The sequence below is a fragment of the Cordyceps fumosorosea genome (assembly GCF_001636725.1).
Source record: "Cordyceps fumosorosea ARSEF 2679 chromosome Unknown scaffold_14, whole genome shotgun sequence".
Lineage (NCBI taxonomy): Eukaryota > Fungi > Ascomycota > Sordariomycetes > Hypocreales > Cordycipitaceae > Cordyceps > Cordyceps fumosorosea.
In genome coordinates this window covers 202,521-218,054 of record NW_017387314.1, presented here as the reverse complement: position 1 = coordinate 218,054, position 15,534 = coordinate 202,521, and the positions used below count along the sequence as shown (strand labels likewise).

General features: G+C 56.0%; 7 protein-coding genes across 7 annotated transcripts; 3 read left to right on the top strand and 4 right to left on the bottom strand.

Moving 5' to 3' along the window:
* Positions 1 to 890: 890 nt before the first annotated feature.
* On the top strand, positions 891 to 2,828 carry ISF_05723 (hypothetical protein; the record flags this gene model as incomplete). Its single annotated transcript, XM_018849328.1, has 1 exon — positions 891 to 2,828. The coding sequence occupies one exon, from the start codon at positions 891 to 893 to the stop codon at positions 2,826 to 2,828; it is 1,938 nt and encodes a 645-aa protein (XP_018703355.1).
* A 1,744-nt stretch (positions 2,829 to 4,572) lies between these two features.
* Positions 4,573 to 5,217, top strand: ISF_05722 (hypothetical protein; the record flags this gene model as incomplete). Its single annotated transcript, XM_018849327.1, has 2 exons — positions 4,573 to 4,844; positions 4,902 to 5,217. 2 exons carry the CDS (start codon positions 4,573 to 4,575, stop codon positions 5,215 to 5,217), a joined length of 588 nt encoding a protein of 195 aa, XP_018703354.1.
* Positions 5,218 to 5,794: 577 nt separating this feature from the next.
* On the bottom strand, positions 5,795 to 6,290 carry ISF_05721 (hypothetical protein; the record flags this gene model as incomplete). Its single annotated transcript, XM_018849326.1, has 2 exons — positions 5,795 to 6,199; positions 6,258 to 6,290. The coding sequence occupies 2 exons, from the start codon at positions 6,288 to 6,290 to the stop codon at positions 5,795 to 5,797; spliced, it is 438 nt and encodes a 145-aa protein (XP_018703353.1).
* Positions 6,291 to 6,843: 553 nt separating this feature from the next.
* On the top strand, positions 6,844 to 8,140 carry ISF_05720 (deoxyribose-phosphate aldolase 2; the record flags this gene model as incomplete). Its single annotated transcript, XM_018849325.1, has 2 exons — positions 6,844 to 7,073; positions 7,135 to 8,140. 2 exons carry the CDS (start codon positions 6,844 to 6,846, stop codon positions 8,138 to 8,140), a joined length of 1,236 nt encoding a protein of 411 aa, XP_018703352.1.
* Positions 8,141 to 8,757: 617 nt separating this feature from the next.
* ISF_05719 (lipoic acid synthetase) lies at positions 8,758 to 10,035 on the bottom strand (the record flags this gene model as incomplete). The annotated part of the gene is made up of 1 exon (XM_018849324.1): positions 8,758 to 10,035. One exon carries the CDS (start codon positions 10,033 to 10,035, stop codon positions 8,758 to 8,760), a length of 1,278 nt encoding a protein of 425 aa, XP_018703351.1.
* A 1,855-nt stretch (positions 10,036 to 11,890) lies between these two features.
* On the bottom strand, positions 11,891 to 12,163 carry ISF_05718 (hypothetical protein; the record flags this gene model as incomplete). The annotated part of the gene is made up of 1 exon (XM_018849323.1): positions 11,891 to 12,163. The coding sequence occupies one exon, from the start codon at positions 12,161 to 12,163 to the stop codon at positions 11,891 to 11,893; it is 273 nt and encodes a 90-aa protein (XP_018703350.1).
* A 2,339-nt stretch (positions 12,164 to 14,502) lies between these two features.
* On the bottom strand, positions 14,503 to 14,871 carry ISF_05717 (hypothetical protein; the record flags this gene model as incomplete). The annotated part of the gene is made up of 1 exon (XM_018849322.1): positions 14,503 to 14,871. The coding sequence occupies one exon, from the start codon at positions 14,869 to 14,871 to the stop codon at positions 14,503 to 14,505; it is 369 nt and encodes a 122-aa protein (XP_018703349.1).
* Positions 14,872 to 15,534: the final 663 nt, after the last annotated feature.

Below are 15,534 nucleotides of genomic sequence, written 5' to 3'. Positions count from 1 at the left end.
GGAGTACAAGCTACCAGGGTGTCTTCTCCAATAGTTTGGATGTGCAGAGGCTCCAGAGCGGTCAGTCGCAGGGATGGTAACAAATGATACGATGAAATTTTTTGAGGGACGCAAGTTTTCGTCGTGTGTTCTCAATATAATATGTACTATTTCTGTCCTCAGATACGAATTGAGTACACTAAGATACAGATACTAATCCCTGTATTTACGTACCGAGTAACTAGTGTGTCAACTAACGTTAGTGGGTTAGTAGAAATACTCTCTGGAGCCGCTGCACATCCAAAGGATGGAGTGGCATTGACGATAATTCATTACCTATCCTCGAAAGTGATCGAGATTGTCCCAGAGCACTGACACAATTCAAACCATCATTTTATCCAGGCTACCCATGCAATCCAGACAACTAACACTGCTCTAATGCCATTATCCGGTGGGCACGTGACATCGCGTTAGTCGCGGTGCCGACAGATGAGATGTACCCATGTATATACCTTCTTAAAAGCAACAAGTTAGCGCCATCTGCCATCTCCCTTATCCCTTAGAAGTAGCACTTTTTGACAAAGAATGCAAGCCCTGGGACGACACTTGGATATGATGCACACGACTGCAACTCTACAACTCGGGGGGGACACTGCGCGTCGTCTTACTCCGGCTCCTGCGACGGTCAGCGACCTTGCGCACCTGGCCGATCGAGAGCTGTGCGACTGGATGGAGAGCAGTCGCCACGTAGATGGCAGTATCAGGCTCAAATTGGAAGGTTGGGACAAGCTATCAACGGAGGAGAGAAGCCAACTGGCCAAGCGTTTGACGTAAGTCCGGTTCGCGACCATAAACTCAGACCCAAGCCATCCCCACCTTGCTCATGCTTGTGTAGAACCGCCCAAGCATCAATGGTTGCTCGCCCAAGGCAAGACCTCGGGCACAGCCTCGATCTTGACTACCTCAATCGCCGCGTCTGCCAGCTGTCCAACAGTAAAGACGCAATATTGCCAACGGTTCTTGAGCAAGTGACGACGGAGCAGAATGCAGACGCTCTTAGCGAGACGCAAGTTGGCGAGGACACTGCAACAGTTTCCGGGACCCATGCCTATCACCGACTTGTCGATGATGGAGGCAGACCGCTATACTCCATTGATGACCTACCGCAGGTCCTAGATAATCCGAATGCGTACAAAGAGAGGCTGCGGCCGTATTGGGGTCATCCTCGCACTCAGTTTTACGAATCCGTCAACAACATCTTTCAAATACAACTCGCGCGATGGAGAGAGTTTCGCAACTGGCAGCTGGACAACAGAGGTCTCAATGACCCCGAAGATGCTTTCGAGGTTTTTGTACAAGAGCAACGGGAGCTGTTAGAGAAATGGGGCTATCTCGAGAAACTGGCAGAGTCGGACTCGGATCCATCGTACTTCAAAAAGAGTTGGGCACAGTGCCAAAGAAAACGCCGCTGGCAGCGCCGTCACCAACTCGAGCCCGACTGCGATGGGTTTGATGACTACAAGATGGCTTTCGAGGCTCGGCTAACGCGACACGGACATCTCCTGCCTAATCTGCAGCTCAAGGAGAACCCCAGACAACAAGGCACGTTGACAACATGGGCAGAATACCTCTGCTTCGAATATTGGTGGTATGATTACTACCTTGAACGTCTGAAGCGCTTGCAGCCTGAATACAACAGGGCATGCGCCATGTTTCAGGACCAGGGCATACTAGGTCCCGGCGAAGGCTTCATCTCAGTTGATGCATGCGCCACACACCTGTTTGCTGAGATTAATATGAGCTCGGCAGCCCTCGTCGCGGCCAGAGCCAAAGCTAAAAGCGCTTGCCAGTCGCATACCACAGCAACGTGCGCAGCATCCCATACTTGCTTGGCCGCCAGAAAGCGACTCGACGATGCAGAATCAGATTACCAGCGCATTTTTGAGCGCCAGGTTCGGTATGGCAAGTTTCTTGAAGAGACTCGCTCCTATAGACAATCGCAGGAGGATATCGAAAAGCACCCGTGCCTCATTGAGTGGGTGGAGCAGCAGCTGCTCCTCATTCAGACGGAGATGATTTCGACAAATCCGGAACCGCAAGGGGACAGCAAGAGAAAGCGTTGCTTCTCTGACGACCCCGGAAGCCAAATGGCCGGCAAGTACATGGCTGTGGAAGCGGCGGCCTCTGGGCCGTCGGATCTCAGCACCTGTACCATTCTGGTAGGGACACCGCCACGTCGAAGTCCAAGATTCCGTGGCCCTAATACGCCAGATAATGCGGTCAAGATGGCACCTTCTGAGCCATCGAATCTCAGCACCTGTACCACGCTGGTAGGGACACCGCCGCGTCGAATTCTACGGCCCCGCGGCCACAAGAAGCTGGGTCATGATGGTTCTGTAGATACTGTCGAGGCCGCGCCTTCTGAGCGGTCGGATCTCAGCACCTCTACCATTCTGGTAGGGTCACCGCCCCGTCAAAACGTACGGCCGTGTGTCCCGGATAATGATGGGTCTGCCGATGCGGCCGAGGCAGTGCAGCAACCGCGCCGAAATCTTCGACCCCGTGGCCCCAACATGCTGGGTAATGATGGTCCTGCAGATACGGTCGAGGCAGTGCAGCGACCGCGCCGAAATCTTCGACCCCGTGGCCCCAACATGCTGGGTAATGATGGGCCTACAGACACGGCTGAAGTCGTGCAGCCGCAGCGTCATGTCTTGGCTTATCCAGTGCTGGGCTTACGTCGCAGCGCGAGAATTGCGAAAGTCCAAGCACTCAGGATCTCTGCGAAGGTTCTCGCTGCCATAACACCATGCACGAAAAGTCTGCAAGCCGGCCGCATTCGCAACTGAGGGCTTGTCCATCCTCGAAAGCCAGATCACAGCATGTTCAGCGTGACATGTTCAATTCCCCGTCGGGCATACGGCTGCCGACATATCTGGCCATCATACCTCGCTGTTGACTTGCTTGCACACGCCTTCGGCGCAGAGCGGTTTTCCCATTGGGGTCAGGCTGGCGCATGATCGCCGGCAGCACCACTTGAATTGGTACTGCTCATCATCCGCCGCAGCCCCGGCATCGCGAGATCAGCAGAATTTATGCGAAATAGCCACATATGAGTGGCTCGTCGAGCGGAAGACATAGAAATGAAGATCCAGCTTGCGCCCTCGATTTCGGATGGACTTTCGCACAAGAAATGAACAGGCGCAAAATGACCGGCACACACAGAGACTCTCTTTACCTTTCAGTTTATTAGTCACGGGTACCCATTCTTTATCCGTTGAGGTGTCGAACTTCCTGGCGTGCAACCATCCTCGGCCTTTTCCTGAATGAATCTTGGCGTTGAATAAGAACAGTCAGTATGGGTTGTCAGATTTTGGGCCCGGCACTCATGCTGACTGGTTCACCACCCAGACCCGTGGCCAAAGGTAGCACGCCGTCGGAAGACTTACCTGCGCTCGCCCCTGCATTGGCCTCAATTTTCTGCCATTATTATGCACAGAAAATGGGCTTCTCTAGCGAGCAGGCCGTCTGAAGATTAACCTTTGCTTGCTCCTGCATTAGCCTCTAAATCTTCTGCCAGTATTCTGCAGAAAATGGGCTTATCCAGCGAGCAAGGAGCCACTTGGCTTTTGATGGCGGCAGCGATTGCATGTGTAGCGCCAGGTACCTACTTGAACTTCTCAGGAAGACACGAGAACCAATAAGCAGTGTGAGAGACATCAGAAAATAAGGCCATGTCCACACCTGTCAGGTCAACAGACTTCGACAATCGACGGTTTCATGGCTTTGGGTGCTCAGGTCTCATCCACAGTCAGCACATTTGGAGATGGAGAGCCACAACCTGTTGGGTTGGGTTCACGCTCGGCAGATCTGCAGATGATTTTCACCGTTATTCCCATATCGATTCAGGAACGTGTCTTCGCTACGACCCTCATCTCGATCTGTGCTCGTTCCTACGGGACCACCGCGCTAGGCCTTTGTCGGGCTCCTCGTCGAGCCAGGCCTAGTGCTGGCGTATTTTTTTGATTTGCCGCATTTTGGATGAATTGGAAACTTGACACCGGATTCCATAGGTCGGGGGTTCCTCGAAAGAGCAAAGCAGCCAGGGCGCAGTACCCGTCGCAACGCGTCTAAGCGAGACTGGGCATCTCTTCCTCCAAACAACCTCGTGACTGGTCCAGACTGGCATCAGAGTGAGATCAAGTGGAGGTTGAGGTTGGCGAATTTGAAGTACTCGAAGTGGAAATACCCGTAGCATGGGTTGGGCCCTGCGATGCTTGTGGTGTTCAGTCAGCCTCGTGTTGGGAGCGAGGCCTAGTTGGAGGAGAATTGCGTATAAAGAGACGATAACCTTGCTCAATGTTGAAATCAGCTTGAAGGACTAAAGTTCTTTGAGCAAAAATTTGCAAAATCTCGTCCAGAATGCACTTCCCTACCATTTTGGCTGCCGCTTCCACTTTGGCTGGCCTGTCGACGGCCGGCATGCTTCCCATCTACATGTAGTGGCCGGACCAACCATTGATTTTGGTGACCATCTCGAACTCATTCGCTTTCTCTCGAACCAGGGCCAATGAGACCGACACCTCCGTCAGCATGCTTGACAACATGGACGCCGCCGCTGCCGCCGCCGCCTTTGGCTGCGGCAAGCTGCAGCCGCACCTCGACAAGGCCGACTGCGAGCACACGGCGCGGATCGGCATGGCCGGGCAGGGTATTAACTCCCTGCGCCCCAACGGCAAGGCGTGGATCGGCTCCGGCGGGCCCAACACCTTCAAGTTCACCAACCGCGCGACGACGCACCCGTCGCCTGTGCCCGTAACGCTCGTGCTCTGGGCGTGGGACCACGACCGCGACTACCAAGCCATGTGAGTCAACGCGCGCCGGTCGTACATCACCGCCTCCCTGCCCAAGGCGGGCGACAGCGTCGTCGTTTTGGTGGCGGACGGCGTGGTCAGCGGCTTTGCAGCGCTCAACAACCACGCGACGGTGCTGAGCGGCGCCGGACTGGTGTACAACACCTGGGGCGAGTTCAACACCGAGGGCGCCGGCACGGTGGACGTGTCGCGCGAGGTCAACGCGCGCGGCAACGCAATGTCGATCCGCGCGTCGAACGGCTGCGAGTCCAACATGGGCAAGTGCGTGTTTGTGTGCAAGAATGGCGGCGTCGGCCATTGCGGCGACGCGGGGTCCTATCATCTTACCAACTGCGGCCCGGCGAACCGGGCCGCACACGGATAACGGGCGGCGCTGACGGTGGTTGCTCCGGCTGGGGGAGCAAGGGAAGGCACCTGGATGTTGATTTGGGACGCAATGGAGGGTTGCGAGGAGTAATGTGATGAGGTGCATGGCGACTGTATAAAAGACGCGCGTAGACTGCTTATAAGACGCGGATAGCATGCAGTGTGCGGGCGGGATTATAAGACGCGGACTGTACATAGGACGGGGACGGCGCATACCACTACCTGGCCTCTATGAAGAAATCGAATACAACTATGAATATTTTGTGGAAATTAACGGATGGCAACTTTGAAAGTCTCTGCGATTTACTATTAATGTTTCAAGGTGGCTGCTGAGATGGCCGTTGATGTGCAGCTGGAGACGCTAGAGCGGAAGGCGAGTGAGTCCTCGACGTGACTCGTTGCGCCGTCCGCTCGACCAACTTCATCACAGCATCTACTCTTGCTAAACTTGGCAGAAACAGAAAACATCTTCCATGATGAACACCACTCCCGCTGACCTGGCGCCTTGCCAGCGGCGGGCAATCGAACACATCCGCGCCAAGGCCATCGCCCTCCGGCCCGAGTCTCAGTCCATCCTATCCCACATCTTCCGCATGTCCAACCTCTCCGACTCGGACCTTTAAAAGACCAAAGCCGTCATCAGATCGCACGCGCGCGTCGCGGTGCTGGTCCACGGGGAGGTGCTGCTGGGTCGCGACGTCGAGGCGGTGGTGGACGCGGCGTTCCACGGCACGCCCGTCGTCGGGCGGCACCTCGAGGACGTGGCGTCCAAGTACTGCTTTCCGATCCAGCATCACGGCGGGTTTGCGCTCCGTGCGGAGGAGGTGCCGTTGGACTTTTGCGGGCCGACGATGCCTTCCCTGGCAAAGCGTGTGGCGAACGAGCATGGCGTGGTGGACGCGGTGGGCCTGGGGCGGGCCGTGCAGTCGCTCACGGAAAGACCAGATCTCTGGGAGGACCGCGGTACGTTTGCGGATGTACTGCAAGAGATCAAGTTACTGTGGCATGTACTCGTCAAGTATGGCCGGCCAGTGGAACAAGTTTTGGCTGGGGCTGGGGGCTAGCTAGCATTGTTGCGTGGGCAGCTACTTCAATTAAGGTTGGGCAGCTCACTTTGCAGTACACCTCGTAGATTTCTTGCAGTGCACAGTATGTGGTGTGTTTTCACGGCAGCACCTTGCTTTGTATAATACGAAGCCATGTTGATGCAATAGCCACCAACAAGTCGTCCCGCGATGTTAAGGCATCAGTGAATTACACGGTCCGGGGGAAGGCCGACTAGCCCCGGCGCCGGAGGGCTCCACCCCCGCCCGCTCGCCGCTAGCGGAGCCCCAGCAAAACTTAAAGCTCTTCAGGAAAAAAAAAAGAAGGAATAAAAATCCAACTCAAAAGTCAACCAAGTTGCCTCGACCTCGCACCGCTCCTCAGTCCGCGCCGCTGCTGACTACGAGACAAGCTACATAATGCACCGACTCGCCCTCTCCCACTCTTAAGAAGAAACGGTTTCGTCTCAGATAGCCAAGAAAAGCTTTTCCCACACCTCCTCGCACAACATCCGTCCTCCGACCGCGCTTTTCCACCACAAGAAACACACACACACACACACACACACACCAAACAAGACATGCACGCCGAGGGGAATCCCAAGACGCGCAGCTTCTCGGAAGCCTTTGCCGCCAACGGTAGCGGCGGCCTGCAATCGGCGGCGGCCGAGCTCAAGAGGCGCCGCGTCGCAGAGGGCGGCGGCGTCACCCTGCCTCTCTCCACGGGCAAGCTGGCCAAGAGCTTCACGCCCACCCGCGGCGGCCGCTCCTGGACCGTTTCCGTCGCCATTCCAGGCAGCATCATCAAACAGTGCGCTCCCTTCCCTCTCTCTCTCCCCTCGCCCCTCCTCCATCGCTGACTCCTCTCTCAGCCTCCCGACAGCCGAGCAGCGCCTCGCCACCGTCGCCCGCCTCGCCCGGACCCTCACCATCTTCTGCGTCGACGAGGTCGTCGTCTTCAACGACGAGGGGCCCTCGCCTTCACAGACCCTGACGCTGCTCAACGGATCGGGCGTGGAGGCCGCGTACACGGGCGACTCGGACCCGTGCCACTTCGTCGCGCAGGTGCTCTCCTTCCTCGACTGCCCGCCGTTCATGCGCCGCCGGCTGTTCCCGCTGCACGCCAACCTGCGGCACACCGCGCTGCTGCCCGCGCTCGACGCGCCGCACCACCCGCGCGCCAAGGCGCCCTGGCTGCCCTACGCCGAGGGCGTGACCGTCGAGGAGGAGGAGATGCTCGGCGAGGGGGGCTCGCTGGTCGACACGGGCATCGGCGGCATCGTCCGCGTCGCGGAGACGATACCCCCCAACACGCGCGTCACGCTGCAGCTCGACGACCAGCAGCAGCAGGGCAGCCCGCCGGTGTGCGTCCACCCGGAGGCGCCGCGCACGAGAGGCGGGTACTACTGGGGCTACGCGGTGCGTCGCGCCGCGGGGCTGTCCGCCGTCTTCACCGAGTGTCCGCGCGAAGGCGGCTACGACCTGAGCGTCGGCACGTCCGAGCGCGGCGCGCCGCTGTCGCAGGCCCTGGCGGGGCGTCAACAACGCCGGCAACAACAGCAGGGGCGGCAATCACACGGCCACCATCATCATCGGCGCGGCGGGGAGGCCCAGCAGCAGCAGCAGCAGCAGGCAGACAGCGTCGCCGCGCCGTCTTTCCGCCACCTGGTGGTCGTCTTCGGCGGCCCGCGCGGCCTGGAGCACGCGGCGGACAGGGACCCGAGCTTGGCGGCGATGCACATCCGCGGGCCGCGCACGCGCGAGCTGTTCGACGAGTGGGTGGACGTGCTGCCGCACCAGGGCAGCCGCGTCATCGCGACGGACGAGGCGGTGCCGATTGCGCTGATGGGCCTTCAGGGGCTGTGGGAGTCGACCTGAGACGGTGGACGTGGAAGCCTTTCAGCGTGTTTTGACATTTTCCCTAGCTTGCTTCGTTTTCATCTTCTGTCGAGACCTAAAAGCGCCATCAGTTTCGGCGTCGTCTTGCGGTACGCTCGGGTGCTGGATAGATGTTGAATGGTTTTGTTGGTTTTTATGGGCGTTTTTTGAGATACCAAGCACAAGCTACTTTTAGCTTGACGAATTCATGACAAGGCGACATGGTGCGAGGATAGAAGGATTCTTGATTTTTCTGCAGGCCAATTGCTAAAGGTCCTGCGAAACTCATGCAGGTAATGGTTGAAGGCGGTGGCTCTTACCATGACCAGCGATGTGGCAAAAAAAAAAAGGCTCTATAATTGGTGTAATATAAAAACACGTAACAATGCAATCCCAACGCCACGTCTTATGTTCCCTCACTTGTTCAATAAAATATCCACCATATCCCCAATAAGCCCAATAAGCCAAAATCTCCCATATCAGCTCTACCACCCATCTCGCGCCTCTGATTAGTGCCAGTACACGGTAGAGCGAAGAATCCCAGAATATGCAATGAAACGCAAAAACGCCCCTCCAGTATATTGATGTGAATAGGTATAATTACAAGACAAGAAAAATCATGGTCCGGCACGTCCGTCCATGGCGACGGCCTGGTCCAGGCCAGCCTGCGCCGTGATGGCTGCCTTGTCGCCGGCACGCTTTCGGAGGACGTTTTCGATAAAAGCCTCGCCGGCCTTGTAGGACGAGCGGACGAGCGGCCCGCTGGCGACGTAAAGGAAGCCCATGTCGAGGGCGCGCTGGCGCCACATCTCAAACTCGTCGGGGGTGATGTACTTTTCGACCTTGAGGTGGCGCTTGGTGGGACGCATGTACTGGCCAAAGGTGACGACGTCGACGCCGGCCTTGCGGAGCTCCGTGAGGGCGTCCATGAGCTCGTGCTCCTGCTCGCCGAGCCCGAGCATGATGCTCGTCTTGGTGATGATGCCGCCGTCGCCACGGACGTCCTTGACGTGCTTGAGGACTTTGAGGCTCTGGCGGAAAGTAGCGCGGCGGTCGCGGACGTAGGGGGTCAGGGCCTCGACGGTCTCGACGTTGTGGGCGTAGACGTCGAGGCCGCTCTCGGCGACAATCTTGACCATGTCGAGGTCGCCGCCAAAGTCGCCGGTGAGGGCCTCGACGAGGAGGGTAGGCTTCTTGTGCTTGATCTTGCGGATGGTCTCGGCGAAGTGGCGGGCGCCGCCGTCGGCGAGGTCATCGCGGTCGACGCTGGTGAGGACGACGTAGCCGAGCCCCCAGCGGGCGAGGGCCTCGGCGGTGTGCTCGGGCTCGTGGGGGTCGAGGGGCGGCGGGGCGCGGCTCGTCTTGACGCTGCAGAAGCGGCAGCCGCGGGTGCAGGTGTCGCCCATGAGCATGATGGTGGCGGTGGCGGCCGACTTGTCGGAGCCGCCCCAGCACTCGGAGATGTTGGGGCAGCGGGCCTCCTCGCAGACGGTGTGCAGGTTGAGGCCGCGCAGATCGGCCTTGATCTTCTTGAAGTTGTCGTTGCCGGCGGGGATGGGCGTCTTGAGCCACTCGGGCAGCCGCGTGATGGTGCGCTTCTTGCCCTCGGGGCCGACCTGGGCGGTGCGCAGCTCGTATGCGGCGGATTGAGACAGGGCGGCGTCGGCGCCAGACTTGCCGGCGATAAAGTCATCGAGGGAGGCGACGGTGGTGTCTTTAAAGTATGTCTTGCGTTTGGGATTGGGTTTGGCGTCGGAGGCCGGTGAGGGGACGGTGGCGAGGCCCCTTGTGGTGGTGGTGGTGGTGGTGGTAGTCGCGCAGGTGGTGGTGGTGCAGGAGACTATAGAGGTGAAGGCCCTGCGCAGGGGCGCGGCGGATCGATGTAGAGAAGCCATTGTGCGGCTGTGTGTGGTGAGGATGATGTTCCCTATTTGCCAGAAGGACCAGGAACCGTGTTTTGTGTTGATAGTCAATGAAGAGGGGAAGACGAAGAAACCACGGGCCAAGAAAAGCTCGAGTTTCTGTGAACAAATCGTTGACTAAAATGTTGGACTGGTCGCTCCACAAATTTGAGCGGTGATTTATGATGGGACAAGCCAAAGGCCGATGGGACCCGCCGCCCGCCGACCACGGACAGGAAAATGGCGGTACCTTATTCGCTAATTAATGTGCGACCGTAGACAGGCAGAAAAGACAAGGGAAGGAAGGACAGGACAGGACAGGACAGGAACTGGGCAAGTCGCAGTCGATTTATTAATCAGCCGGCACTTGGACCATGCATTAGTTATCATTACGATGCAAAGTGATTCATGTTGCACAAGCACAAGCGCGAATAAAAATGGTCCGAGTTCTGGCTGGGTTTCTCCGCTTGTCCCCATTCCTCTCCTCCCGTCACCTGTTTGTCCAGGCAGGTCATCATCCCATGAACCCACGAACGGCGGCTCGTTTGCAGCCTCGAATGCAGCGGTTGCAGCGACATTTCACCAAAAATCAGAAGCACATTCATCATCGTCTTTCCCGAGCGAAACAACACGCGCACAGCAAAGGGGTTGCGTGCGCTTAGTTAGATATGGGCTGTTGACACCAGCACGCAAGCTACAACTCGATCCAGGCAAAGAAAACGGTTTGACCAACAGGAGTGGTTTGACCAACACTCTGAGCAAAAGACATTTATTTGGCAAAGTAATATTCATCTCCTCGGCCCGTCTAGTGCAGCACCTCTTCAGCTATTCGGATTCATCGACATTAGAACCATGACGGCATTTGCCCTGGTGAACTTGGAATCAATGGCAGCGGGTCAACCGCCTCGCCAGGAATCTGATATTTCAGTACATCTCTATCGACAGGAAGATTGAGCTATCTAGTACACCGACATGATATCCACTCAGCAGCCGTCTTCACTCTATGGTTATGGGAGTCCTTCCACAGTCGCAAGGGCTAAAGATCACCGTATTGGCAAAGCTTGCACTTATTATCCGCCCAGTATTATTACACGACTTGCAATCTACCATCGCTGTTAGCAGAGCCAAGAGCCAAGGTCAGGCAAACTCAGGGCATCTTACCTGGCTCGGGGCGGCACAATATAAAACGAAGAAAGGAACCCATGGCAGGGTGTAGAGTATGTACGTTCGAGTTGATGACAGTCTTGGAATGAGTATGTGGAAAAAGTCAAGAGACAGTCCGCAGATGTTTATACATATAGAGATTCTGTTGTTCAAAAAGTCAGGAAACAGTCCGCAGCTGCTGGTTTATATAGCCATTCTGCCTTTCCCAAACTCCCCGACACAGTACTACTAAACAAAGATGTTTGATGATGCATGGCAATGAATGAATGGCATGGTGTTGCGAGCGAGCCGCGCCGTGCAACCAAGACGACGGGTTTCAAAGAAGATGATGTATCGTACGAAAACAAGAAAGCATCAACTAACAAATATACCAATCATGAGCACTGCGTGGTGCTAAGTTGTTCCCAACTCGTTTATCCTCCGCAAACTGGCAGTCGCACCAATCCTGCCCAGCACGCATACCGTCGCATCCCTCGCACAACGTTCTGTTCCTCGGCGCAGTTGCGGTTGCCGCAGTCATATCCAGGTCGACAGCCTGCCCCGTCGCAAAACTCACACTGCCCTTTTCCCCATACCGAAGCAAAAGTACCAGTTCTTCAGCCGCCCGTCCTCATCGTCCTTGTCGCACCTGTACGGCAGCTCGTCGCTCTGCGGCAACACTCTTCTGCTAGACGCCGTTGCACGTCTAAGACTTCCATCTCGAGGCCAGCTCCTTGATCTTTCGCTGCCGCTCCTCCGCGGCCGGGCATGTGCAGTCCGGCCGGAGTTCGCCGCTGCCACAGCAGGTCTTGCACTTCTCCTTGCCCCAGCCCGCGCAGTTGCCGCAGAACCCCTTGTACGTCCTGAAGTCTCCGTGGCAGGTGGTGCACTCGCCGGCGCGACCCTCGCCGGCGCAGCCCGGGCACGGGTAGCAATACCACCCCTTGCCATCGCATGCGACGCATCCCGGCGCGGTCATCTTGTCGGCGCACCACTTCTCGTTGGGGAAGCTGGAGGGAGCGGGGCTTGGGGCCAAAGGGTTGGAAGGAAATAGGGTGGTCTTGCCAGCGAGTATCGTCTGAGCGATGGCAAGTTGAAGGGTGAGGCGTGAGTAGTTGCTGTTTTGTGAGAGTTGGCTCCTAAGAGTCGGCGTAGAGTGGGTGATGGGGTCGAAGTCGGTGGCGTCGCGGAGAGTTCTTGGAAAGTCGACGAGGGTTCATGCTGCTGTTTTATATAGAACATACGGCCTTGATGTTCCGGCAGCTGCGTGACTTCCTGGATTATCTGATCCAGAATCGAAATGGAACTCTTGGGTATAGGAAGCCGACGGGTTTACACATCCCCGGACCGTATCAAAGAGACTGAGTGAGGCCACATGGGCCTCTGTAGCAGCGAGTCTCACAACGGAGGCAACCTCCAGCGCACTTCATTGTTGATCTTTGGGTCGGGGCTGATAAACCAACATGTACGCTGTAAAGATATTCTCCGCTCAGGGACTACACGGGGAGCTTGAACGCTTTGTGCTCTCCCAACCTAACCCATATCGTTACACGCAACCTTGACAATGCTGACTAGGCAGCCGGTGAATGACGGCAAGTGGCTAAGCCCATAGCAGTCCGAAAGGAATAGGGTAGGCCGACGGCGCTGGATCGTCTGTGACCCCAAGCTGACAGGAAAGAGAGAGTGCTTTGGCAGCTTAGAAGACTTGTTGTCGTGCAATTGCAGAGCTGTATAGATACCAAGCACTTTGAGTTGACGGGTACAGACAAGCTTGTCCCCAGAATATGCGTAATACAGCTCCGTCTTATTACGGCTTCGAGTTGCGGGAAACCCGTACCCACATCCTCAAAGTATTCGTATCCTCAAAGACTTTGCCCCTTGAAGATGGCAAGTTCGAAGCAGTCATTCATTCCATCTTTGTTTCATCTGCACGCTACGTCATTCCCCATAGATACACTAAGAGCCGGAGGTATGGCCCAAGCTGAATGCTAACCGTGGATGCATGTACACGAAACCTGCTACAGCCCTGCTCGATGTTGGTTGGCAGGCGCCTACGTCAGTTGGCTCGACCGTTGTGACCATAATGCCAACACAAACGACACCTTGATATCTTGATAGCACAAGCCGCGGCCTGTTTCTAGAACCAGGAAGGACTACACGGTGCATGTGCTTATACGTCTCCATCACTTTGACTCATGTAATACCAAGTCACGTAGCCCATCCAATTGTTCTTCTCAAGGTCTCGTCGATTTTTTCCATCTATCTAGGTCGCTTTCAAAAGCAGCTGCGCCTGCAGGCTCTATAAACGAAGAAAGCAAAAGAAACCGTAGAAAGGCCATCGCCCGCAGCAGTCCACCAGCAGAAAACATCGCACGCCTCAAGGAGTGCACAACACACTGGCTGCCGCCCGAGTACCGAGAAGAAACAGACAAAAAAGTCTCGTTTTTTGCGTAATCAGAAAAATAGCAAAAAGCCACCCTTGTCCTGCATCCAAGAAAAGAGACTTGGAAGCGGGGACGAGTCCTGAACGCATCAAATATGTAAAATGGCCTTGTTACCCTGTGAAGCAAAAGAAGATGGGTAACAGTATGGTAACAAGTCGAAGATGAAGTAGTTTGAGAGTTTCTAAATCTGTCCCAGCAGCGGGCTTGAATTTTCCGGGTGGAATGAAATGCGGTCCAAAGTAAAACCGAGGCTATCCCACTGCAGCGGCAACTACCTTGAGAGGGCAGAGCCTGGCTCACAGCCCGGGCAGATGTAGAAGCCGTGAACGTAAAACCGACTGCTTCTCCTTTCCTCTCCTCCAGAAAACATCACATCAACAACAGTTCCCAGAGGCGGAAGGGGAGGGGAATACAGCCGCCAAGTATATGCGACGAACCAAAAAAGAGGCAGATGAGGGCAGGGAGATGGATGTGGAAGTGATGCCCACCCAGCAAAAAAGGTCGCCTTAGTTCGTACTCGTGTCGAGGTCGTCAAGCATAACCAATCCAGAAAAAGAAAACGCCTCGCGGCAGAATGAAGAAGAAGAAGAGAGGTATATGGGGGAAAATTCACGAAAGGGTTTGACAAAGGAAAGGAAGAACGCGGCGTCATGCTTTGCAGAACAGACGGGCTTTGTGTAAGAAGTGTCTTTTCAGGTTGAAGATTGTACTCGATTTGCTGCCAGAAGCGAAAGAAGACAAGATGGCAACAAGTCAGGGAGGTCCTGCCCAAGCGTATAGACTGGAGGGGGTTGTGAGGGCGAGTGAGTGAGAGCACCACCATCTTGGAAGCTCGCTCTCACCCACACTCTCACTCTCACTCTCACCCACTCCCTTACAACAGAGCAGCGACAACCATCCCGGCGACACCGGCCAGGGCGACGCGGCCGGCGTCGAGGGCAACACCGGCGTTGGAGGGACCCTTGGTGGGCAGGGTCGTCGGGGCGGCGGTGGACGCGGGTGCCGTGGAGCTGGGCAGGGTGACGGTGCCACCAGTGGGCAGGATGACGCCGGTGCTGTTGATGGAGACGACGGTGTGGACGCGCGAGAGGGTGACGGTCTTGGTGAGGTGCGCCGTGTCGGTGGTGGTGGTGGTGATGGTGGTCTTGGAGGTGCTGGTGACGGTGGTCAGGCTGGGCGAGGCGTCGCTCTGGGCGGCGGCGATGGCCGGGAGGACAGCGAGGAGGATGGTGGAAAGACGCATCGTGATTGTTGTTGCTGTTGTTGCTGATTTGGTCGAGGTTGCTGTTGGTGTAGGCTGTCGAGTTGCTTAAAAGTAAAAGACAATTGCGTTTTTTCCGTTCAACGTGTCGTGAAAATATCTCTCGTCTTCCTTCTCTGACGAGGTAAAAATAAACTGCTCTCTCTTATGCTTGGCCGACGGGCTGAGGCGCGACTTGTTTCAAGTTGGAGGAGTTGAGTGAGTATTGGTTGGATGAGAGTCAGTGGGATGGATTGTGCGGTATAATAAATGAGCGTCGTGTGTGTTTAGACTTTGCCAACGAAGTCTTGTGAGAACGAAACGAATAGGATTCGAATTGTACTTGCTGGAGAAGAGAAAGAGAGAAAAGAGAAAAAAAAGACGTTGAGAGGTGTGTGGGCGCCCGTTGCAGTAATATGAGTTGGGGGCTCACGAGAACAAACAACTCTCTCTCACCACAGACACGGGATAGCACACCACTAGTCACCTACCAATTGAATCAAAAAGGCCCACAGACTAATGAGAAACAGCCAAGATGGGGGAATCCCTTTTTTTTCTCGTCCATTGACAAGAGGGCCAGGGATGGGAATGGGGCCTGCGCGATGCTGGGCACGAGGGGAATTCCCTTTGTGTCAGTCAGTCTTGCAAAGTACATACACCGACCAG